The sequence below is a fragment of the Durio zibethinus genome, chromosome 26, assembly GCF_047325235.1.
Source record: "Durio zibethinus cultivar Kanyao isolate XHJ-2024 chromosome 26, ASM4732523v1, whole genome shotgun sequence".
NCBI lineage: Eukaryota > Viridiplantae > Streptophyta > Magnoliopsida > Malvales > Malvaceae > Durio > Durio zibethinus.
In genome coordinates this window covers 5,025,985-5,036,226 of record NC_143187.1, presented here as the reverse complement: position 1 = coordinate 5,036,226, position 10,242 = coordinate 5,025,985, and the positions used below count along the sequence as shown (strand labels likewise).

At 31.8% G+C, this 10,242-nt stretch overlaps 1 protein-coding gene and 1 pseudogene across 2 annotated transcripts; one reads left to right on the top strand and one right to left on the bottom strand.

The window, feature by feature from the left end:
• The first annotated feature begins 757 nt into the window (after nucleotides 1–757).
• On the top strand, nucleotides 758–2,656 carry LOC111318603 (dof zinc finger protein DOF3.1-like). Its single transcript, XM_022921479.2, has one exon. It carries the CDS (start codon nucleotides 1,468–1,470, stop codon nucleotides 2,233–2,235), a length of 768 nt encoding a protein of 255 aa, XP_022777214.1. The 5' UTR covers nucleotides 758–1,467; the 3' UTR covers nucleotides 2,236–2,656.
• Nucleotides 2,657–3,406: 750 nt separating this feature from the next.
• Nucleotides 3,407–9,213, bottom strand: LOC111274169 (ubiquitin carboxyl-terminal hydrolase 6-like; annotated as a pseudogene). Its single transcript, XR_016334264.1, has 12 exons — nucleotides 9,085–9,213; nucleotides 8,143–8,210; nucleotides 7,790–7,840; nucleotides 6,943–7,110; nucleotides 6,630–6,660; nucleotides 6,350–6,430; nucleotides 6,170–6,264; nucleotides 6,029–6,077; nucleotides 5,526–5,646; nucleotides 5,357–5,428; nucleotides 5,106–5,157; nucleotides 3,407–4,363 (listed from the first exon to the last, which is right to left on the bottom strand). The product of XR_016334264.1 is annotated as a ubiquitin carboxyl-terminal hydrolase 6-like (transcript).
• Nucleotides 9,214–10,242: the final 1,029 nt, after the last annotated feature.

The window sequence follows — 10,242 nt, the reverse complement described above, 5'->3', positions numbered from 1 at the left end:
TAAATATATAAAAATTTAATGTTAAAAAATTTTTATTAATAAAATGACATCATTTGATTTATTTTATTAATCAGATGTTAGTATTTAATTTTTTTATAATATATCAAATTTAAATTTATAAAAAATATATATAGTAATTGTTTAATTGATGTGCTAAAATAATCAAATTCTGATTTTAAAAGTGTTCCCTTTGTTAAATGTTTATGTAAAAAAAAAAAGAAGAATAAAACATGATATGCTAGAATTGAGTGTAATCTACTTACTTCAACTGTTATTTATATATTAGAAAAATTAAACAATTAATTCTTATTGACAAAACAACCTCATTGCCAAATTAATCATATGTTTAAAGTTAATGAAAATGATTATTTATTGAATTCAAGATTCAATTTTATTAATTTATATAATCATTTAACATTTAAAATATTTAAAATTAAAATCTTAAAATCTTAAAATCTTAATACCTATAACTTCTTTATCAACTTCAGATATTCTCATTCCTTTCTTATCTTCATATATTCTCAAATAATTGTAAAAAGAAAAAAAAAAAAGGAACAGCAATGTAAAACAAGAAGAATAACAACATTCCCAAAAGATATAAGAATAAGAATATTAATGGCAGTGTTCACAAATATTTTTCTTAATAAAAAACTTTGGGATTACTCTTAATTAATTACACTAGAATAGTGGACGGCTTTTTTTTTTTCGTGGGTCTGTCCAGAAAAGAAAGATAAACTAGCGCGAGCCAATCCCACATCCCCACACACCCAGAGAGAGAAAGAAGTGTCTGGTCACTCTCGATTTGAAGTCAAGTGGTCAGTCTCACGCGAAGAGACACGCACACATGTATCAGCCTCTTCCAGGATTTTCTACACCCCAATATCTTATTTCTGTCATTCTTCTTTCTACATCTTTCGATCTTTGAAATGAAAACAAGACCTACTTTGACAATTTGGTTGGTGTGTGTCTCCTCTCTTTTATAACTTTCCTTTGATTCAAAACCGATCATTGACTTGGGTTTCTGGTTTCTTTTCTTTTGATGGAGATTGAATGTTTTGCTTTTTTTTTTTTTTTTTAATAAAAGAGTTCATAGTTTGATTATTTCTATCTCCCAGTTTTTATGAATTCCAAAATATTTGTCTAAAACAAATATATCATTCCATTTTGTCTTGTTTTCAGTGTTTCACCACCTTGGCCTTTTTGCCACTTAACATGCTTCAAAGGCTAAGCTTTTTAATTCCTTGAAACAAAAACACCGCCTTCAGATTCTCAAGTCTCAACACTCAACTTTCTTCCTTTGCCGCCTTTCACAAATCCATTCTCATCTCAAAATCTCTAAACAAAACTTTGTCATCCAATTCAATCAAAAAGTGATCTTTTTGAGCTTAAAGTTGAAGTCTTTGTTATCATCCCAATTCCGAAAAAGTAATCCTTTTTACTCGTTTGAGGTCACGAGAATTAATTAAAATGCAAGATCAGACGGGTTTTCAACAAATGAAAGGACCGGGTTTTCCAGAGCAAGAGCAGCTAAAATGCCCACGGTGTGACTCAACCAACACTAAATTCTGTTACTACAACAACTACAACTTGTCTCAGCCCCGCCATTTCTGCAAGAACTGCCGCCGTTACTGGACCAAAGGTGGCGCCCTTCGTAACATCCCTGTGGGTGGCGGTACTCGCAAGAACACCAAACGCTCCTCCTCGTCCTCGTCCTCGTCCTCATCCTCCTCCACCAACAACCCTAAACGCCAGCCCAATTCCACCCCTGGCTTGACCCGAAACCAAAAAGTCCCTGACCCCTCTCCGCCGCTGACAACATCATCGACGATTCCCCAGCAAATTGTTTTGAACTCGGGGGTTCAGACTTCAGGTTCACATACGGACCCGACCCGGATGTATGCCTTGTCGATTGATCAAGATAGGAAGATGATGGATATCGGTGGGAGCTTTAGCTCGCTGTTGGCATCGAGTGGGCAATTTGGGAACCTTCTAGAAGGGTTAAATCCAAATGGGTCCGGTTTGAAAACGGTGCAAATGGGTGATTTCGGAGGGAATTTGGATCCGGTTCGTGGAAGGGATCAAGGTTCGGGTCGGGATCCGGGATTGGAAGAGAGCAATAATAATGGGGAGAGCTATTTGGGTGTGCAGGGTAGTGGGGATACAACTTGTTGGACTGGTGGTAGCAGTGGTTGGCCTGATCTTGCTATTTACACTCCAGGTTCAAGTTTTCAGTAGAGATAGACAAAATATATTTTTGAATTTTGCCCCTTTTTTTAATATCTCCCCACTTTCCCTTTGTTTAATTCTGCTTAATCATGGTAATTAAAACTTAAGGTTGTGATGATAATTGCATGATTTTGTAGTATTTAATGATGCCATAGGAGAATATCCGAGCATTTAATTTAATGATAAAGTATGTGTATTTTTATATTAAAATTGTGGAGTTTGAAATTTTTTTTTTTTTTTTATAAAAAAAAATGATGCTATGGGAGATGACAATGCTACAAAAGACTTCCATACTACAATTGTACCATTCTATAGTTATTGAGATTTTCTTTTTTTTTTTCTCCCTTGTGGTGTGTTTGTAAGTGTTTTATGAATGATAATATTAAGAGAAGAAAATATTAAGAAAAGGGTTTTCCCCCTTTTTCCTCTTCATATCCTTTTGTAGTAGTGTATAGCTTTTTTTGTGTGTGCTTTAAATATTATTGTTAGTTAGTATGCCATTCATGAGGGAAAGTAATTTGACAATTTTTTGTTGTTCATGAGTTTGGTGGAATGCGACAAGATATGGGAAATCCAATCTCCTTAGTTGAAGCTCTATATGATTAAAGTTTCTGTCTTTCAAGAGCTAGACAGAATCCAACCCCCTTCACTGGGATTTTTTTTTTTTTTTTTGGTTATTTCAATGTATCCTTTTCTTTTTGCAACTTGTCAAGATTCAATATTTATTTAAAGAGAACAGTGTTTCTTTTATTTTTATGTCTCTTTTAAAAAAATTAACTTGAAGATAAAAAAAGAAATTATAAATATTAAAAATTATTGCATAAATCAAAGTTAAATTTCAGAAATTTTTGAAGTTTTCTTGTGGTTGTTTGACCAGATATCTGAGCATGCAAATTTTTATCTTTCAAGGTGTTTTAAATTGGATGTATCATTTACTTTAATATTATTCTATAATCCTTTATAAATAAATAAATATCAATCAAACATTTAATGAATCACATCAATGTTATGTTTGTGTCTAAGTTGAGACTTGAGACTCCATGGCCTTAGCCTATCACTTAAGTTTGACATTTAGATATTTGAGAGATGACATTTTAACATTTTTTAAATTAAACATCATATCAAACTTTAATAACAGGTGAAACATTTTAAAGACATTCAAAAAGTACAGTGCTACCCATAACACTCAATCATTAAGCTTTATTATTCAGGAGATCATGTGGCCTTTAGTGGTGGTACATGCTACAAAAACAAAACATGTAAATATCAATACTGAATTAGTGGTAGGGTTATTGTTGAATAGCTAGCCTAGCCTATACACACATCACTAGGGTCCTTCACGCTTCAAACCAGATTTGCTTTGGCATATTTATCTCTAGCCTAGCTAGATAGGGTCTTCATTTGGGAAGGAAGAAATGGTGGGTTTAAGAGGAATCAATCTATATCTGATTAATTGATGTGATGATTTTTCAACTAATGGAGTTGAATCTATCAAATGATGCTGCTGCTGCTCTCTTTATTTCTGCCCCTTATGGACCACCCACTATAATGTGTTGAGAAATACTGGACCACCCTTTTGGTTAACAGTGTCATCTGTTACCAACCACATGTGCCAGGGCTCCTCCCTAGTCCTTTTTGGCAAAAATGGAGGAATTAGGCCCACAAGAAAAGCATGTACTACATTATTATATATAGTTAAGGAGGTGGACCCAACTGGGGAAAAAAATCAATGGCTGAAATCAAGTTTCCTACAGAAATTGAGGGTGGTTAATGGCTGAAATGAAAGTTTTGAGAAGTTGCATTATCACCGTTGGAGGCCAAGAAGAGAATGATGTTCTTGTGTTGGTCCTCATATGTTGGTAGCAATTGGCAACTTGGAATCCTACTTGATGAACCTTAAAAGACACTCGTCAAAGAAATGAGAACTGGTTTCTTTTGGAGTTAGCTTCCCTCCCGAGGTTCCTTCAACAAGGGGTTTTGTGTTTTATTTGGCCACCAAAATTGAAGAGTAAGAAGCCATGACTTTGCTTGGTTACCCACAAAATTGATGCAGTCAGGCATCAATGAAGACCAAATGCGGGTGGTCTTGGTCCAGCACTCAGTAGACATATTGACCAGATTGCCACTTCCTTGCTTCCTAGTCTCATATTGAATCAAAATCATGGGTTATGATGGAAATGAAAATGAAAGAGCCCTTTGGATGTCAAGTCAATTCGAACTTGCAGAAGGCTTTTGCTTCTTTGTGACTTTCATTTCCAATTTTGGCAGCCAATTCCAGCCACTCGTCAATGTACTTGCGGCTTTTCATTGCAACAATTTCTGAAATTTTATTGTTGATTTCTCAGGACAAATGGATAATACATGGATTAGTATTTTAATATAGTTCAAGATATGGGCAATATGACAGTCATGTCACTGAAATTTGTAAACAAAAATATAAAAATAAATTCCAAGCATAAGCACAAAAACTAATATGAAACTTGGCAATGGCAAGTAATATAGTTTTGATTTTACAACTATTTTTTTTTTGGTTTAAAAAAAATATACATCTCAAAATTTAACATAATCATTATCAAGAATCTCAAGTCATTTAAGAAAAAGGAAAAATAAATTGCTCTAGCTCAAAAATTGGATTTGAAAATAGCTTCTTTCTTGATCAAAATCGTCTCCAAAGAAAAACAACCAGTTTATTATTTAAAATTCAATCAATTTAAAGAACACACTAAATACTGAATGTATGTGACAATGTATAAAAGTACAACACAATTCTGTAAAAAGTCTATTTGGCCATTTCACAGTTCTCAATATATGAAGAAGGCTCCTGTTTAATTTAAATGCAAAACAGGATCAAAGTAAACCTCATATCAAAACAAGATTACCTTGAAAGAGTACGAGCCTTGTACATGCAGATGCATGCCATGTGCCAATCACCTAAACCCAAAAAATGAAAACAAATTACCAGTTAAAAGATGAACACCGTAGAAAACAATGGGGTCAATGAATGTTCCCCATCAATAATTGTAAACAGTAAAGAGATGAGATGAATTGTCAATTCAAAACATTAGTACATTAGAATTTGTTTGTATAAGAAATGGTTAGAATTTCACAACAGTCAGATTGAGTTTACCACCTCCAGACAGTTTAACAATATCTTCTTCCCGCTGCAGAATAGGGTTATCGTTGTCAAATTCAATCCATTTCCCTGTGATTAAAGACAATCATTAATTAGGACAACAATAAATATATATACTAAATGGCATAGAAATAAAGTCTCAAACAAACTATTCGAGGGAACTGACCGCTTTCTTGCTTGACCCAAGCAACATGATGCCCTGAATCTGCTCTTCGACCTTTGTGGGTCAGCACAGCAACCAAATCATAAATCCTAGTTAAAATGTGTTTCGTTGTCAGAGGGAACCCCTGAAAAAACGAAGTAAGAAACCATTCTGTCAAAAGTGTTTCAAGTACCTCATTCATTACTTGAGAAATATAACTGCATCTTCACAGAGAACAACTATGGTGTACAATTGGACTCAAATTTTGTTATTCAAGAGCTTCCCTATAGGAGTTAGCAAATTATTTAAACATAGCACCTTTATAACAATCTGATGGTGGGAAATTTGTCCCTGTAAAATGCGCTTTAAAAACTCATTTTATTCAACAGATATTCGTTTACATAAAAGAGGAAAGCTGCATTCGGTGTAACCACTTGATAATATATATATCCAGAGAATAAACTGCAAACAAGTACCCATGTAACCAGTTTAGGGCAACAAAAGATCAGGTTATAGAGGGTTTTTACCTTCTTGAAATGCAGTCGAAGATGATTCTCCACTTGCATTTGATGACCCCTGCATGCATAAGAATGAAAAACTGTCTCAAACACAACTACTCAGGATTGCTATCTCATGTCTGCACTTAAAGCTGAATCACCTATAGTCACCTCTGCATCAGTCATCTTGACATAATCATCTTTTGAGCCAGAGCTCTTTTCATTAGCCTTCAAGCCAAGCTTTTTGCCTCCTCATCCCTCAGAATCTAAAAGTTGCATATCAAGAAAAAGTTGGTCAATGATGGCAAACTGAAATTTAATTATTCATAAAAACATGGCAAAAATGGCTACCTGGCGAGGACCTTCCAATTGTTTGCAAAGTTCGTCCGAACACAGATCATAAACATCCAATTCCACCACATAATCCACTTTCTGAAAAAGGGAAACACATATCAGGTAATGCAATTGGATTGAATGTTCAACACAGATAAAACATTGTTTAATAAACTCACAGAAGGTTCTCATTAATTTATGTGCCTTTACCAAGTCATCTCCTCCTGTTAGTTAATTCAAAAATAAATATTTCTTTATGAAAACATGTCTGCCAAGTCAGAGACTAAAATTTGCATACCTGCAGTATCTTAGCCTTTTGATTTGACTCCCTGTTCCAGAAAAACCATACAAACTGAATAGTCAAATACCTTCAGAATTCACCCCAAAAAAAAGTTACCGGATTCTTCTCTTCAAAAGGATGGATGAAAACATGGGTGGTACGAAGCATCAAAATAGCATATGGAATCTACATCAGTGAAGTAACATAAGAAAGAAATGTCACGTGATATTTTAGCAGACTACATTACAAATGTACAATATATACACACAGACACACACACATATATAGATATATAGAGAGAGAGAGAGGCAAAAAGGAAGCCATTAGTTACCTTGGCAAGCCATTAATTCGGGACTCTTTCACATAGATTGCACCGCACCCCAGGACAGGAGAAGCCTTTTCCAATTCTGATTTTAAACCCTTATATATAGAAACCTTTTTAATCATGTCAACTATCAATGTATTTAGAATCAGATTCTTCATTCAATTAATGATGAGGCTACAAAAGGATGAATAATAATAGACATTAACATTAATTTGTAATTTGATGTGCATGGCAGATTGGCTGGGATATTAAAATAAATCCAATATCGTAAATTTGTTACTTAATTTTTTATTTTAAAAAAAGATAAATTAAAACACATTACAAGTGCAATCAGCAGCAAGAGGGCACCGAACACAATAACTATCTTAAACTCAAATCTTTTTCATTCAGCCAGAAAGTTGACAAGTAAGACTAACAAAAGAAAAGCATTGCATGCAGGAATGAATATACTTAATACACATATAGAATAGGAAGAAGATAGTTGATATAACTTACATGCTTTACACAAACTTGGGGCATATAGACAAAACAGATGAATATTGGGTAAATAATTATCCCAAAAGACCAAATAAAGAACACAACAATCCTAATGTCCCTTGAACTTAGAAAGTGCATAAACTACTTTGATTTTAGCATGAAAAGACAAGGTGTGCTATGATTTTGCTTGTCTAGACTTGTTGAAATTTGATCTTTATCAGTATTTCTTGCATGCACAGCACCGGTGGTATTTGAATAGCATCAACAATTATCCAACAGTTACATAACATGGCATTGACTTATATAAACCGTATAACTTAACAATGTCATCATTAAATAAAAACACAGAACAATGACCAAATCTGTAGATATCTACCTGCTTACAAGTTCAATACCAAAAAGGTCCTTTACAGTATCAAGATTTTCACTGTAGAAAGAAAAAAAAAAAAGAGAGTATAGTATTATTTTTCTAAATAGATGTTGGTTACTAAAATAAGAAGATATATGCTAGCAAAGCATTGCAGTACCAACACAAATACGCAAGATAACACTGCTCAAAATATAAAAAATCCCTAATGTAGCTGAAAAAGTTTGATAAGCCGCAAGTGACAGGCTTCTATGAGACTGTTTCAATTATCAGGAGTAACATGGATTTGCTCAAACTCATGCCAGTCAGCATAACTTAGTGATAGTGATCTAAATGACCAAAAAAAAAAACCACAAAACTACCTGGAACCTGGTGATTGAAGAGACCGAGAAAGTGTGCATAAAAGTTGTGTCCAACATTCTTCAGCATCCTGTAGAAAATTCCAAATTACATATAGGCATATAAACAAATCTAAAAGAGGAAGAGAATTATGTACAGTAGATTCTAAAAAAAAAAAAAAGAAAAAAAGAACCCGCTGCATGAAGACACCATTATGCAACTGGCCGAATAGGGTATACTTTTTATGCAATACATGTAACCAAGATAAAGCCTCAACATTGACAGCTGATTTCGCCTCTAACTAACCACCACTCAAACTCGTCCCTAAATTTGCAACATAAATCTTCGAAGTTTGAATTTAGTTCAAAGTGAATAGAATGTCTATCTAAATTTTCCCATAAGTTTTATAACTCTTAACCATTTTTATATTTCAGTACTATGAGCAAAATTGGGTTCATAGAGATAAAAATTCGATCTTTTCAAATGTTAGACGCATTTGCGAAATTCAAGCACATAAAGTTTAATTTTTTTAATGCAATATAGACGCTTAATCAACTGCTTATGGAATATCTCAATACTCAATAAATTACTTCCACTACGTAAACTTAACGGTAAAAAAGAAAAATGAACATTACAACCCTCAAATTCAACGCTGAGACAACGGAAACCCACATTAGCTTGGTTCCTTAACAGCTAGTATAATCCCATATACACCCAAAAAAAAAAAAAAATCGACAATCACATAAAGGAGCAAACATGGAACAATAAAATCAAATCCCAAAATAAACCCAGATAAAAAATGGAAAAAGCAAGAAGACCAATTTCAAAAAATCCAAAATGAAGTCCATTAAGAAAATTTTCTAGCAGTTTCATTAATCAACAATAACAATAAACCAGAAAATGAAATGGGTCAGTAACTATGAAGGAAAGTGGAAAAACTCAACAAAAAGCTTCGAGCATATAACCTGTCAGCATGATTAGATTACTAGTGGGGATCCACTGAGAAAGAACGAGAGACTTCAGGTTTTTGGAGAGTGGGTTTCTTCTTATGTTGCACTTTTTGCTTCACGGAAAAGTAACGGCTAAAATACTTCGAAAAAACTTTGAACTATTTAATTTTATTTAATTAAGTTTTTATATTTTTATTATACTTAAATAAATTATTATCTTTTCATTTGTGCTTACATGAACTCTTGTTTTAAATAAAAAATAAAAAATTAATTTATATTAAAAAATTATCTAAATGCAAAATAAAAATAATTTATTTATTTAAATATAAATTAAAAATTAAATGCTTATTTTTATGTAAATTAAAAATAAAAAATTTATTTTGATACAATAAAAATATAAAAAATTATTTAAATAAAATGAAAATTTTAAAGATTTTTTATTATTTTAACCTATGATATTTGTTTTGATATTTTGTTTTTATAAAGAAAATATCTTCAAACTCATTTGATGTTGGTTAGGACTATAATCGTTAATCATTAATCCATTTTTGTTTATCAATAAGTCTAGGTTTAAAAAATTTTAAATAATATAAAATAATTAATTAATATTATGCTTTATTATAGCAAAATAAATGAATGTAAGAAAAAATGACCTAAAGTCGAGTTTAAATTTTGGCACGTTTATGTTATATATTGTCGATTAATAAAGTATTAGAGTTTAGTTTGAATAATTAGAATTTAAATTCTTAAGCTTTTAAGTCTAAAAAGTAAATATTTTAAAAAATATAAAAAGTAAATAATATTTTTTTAAATTTATCATACTTAATAATTATATTTAGCAAATTAATTTATCATATTGAATTACCAAATGATAATTAGATCACATGTGACACTTATTGCTCATTTTATTTTATAGATTTATCATAAATTTGAAACTAACTATTTTTACACAAATGAGTTTGCCATTAAACATTTAATACCAATTATTAAAACCCCTACAACTAAACACAAGCAAGTATATATATATATATATATATATAAAAAAACTTCTATTATGCTCAAAATAACATTACATGTTTTTTATTATATTTAATTTTTTCGGAGTTTAAAAAAATTGTTATTTTATTATATTTAATATTAAATTATTTTTTTATAAAAATAAAGCTTTATGAT

Coding starts and splice junctions, on each gene's coding strand:
- LOC111318603 (XM_022921479.2), top strand. CDS start 1,468: ATGCAAGATCAGACGGGTTTTCAACAAATGAAAGGACCGGGTTTTCCA.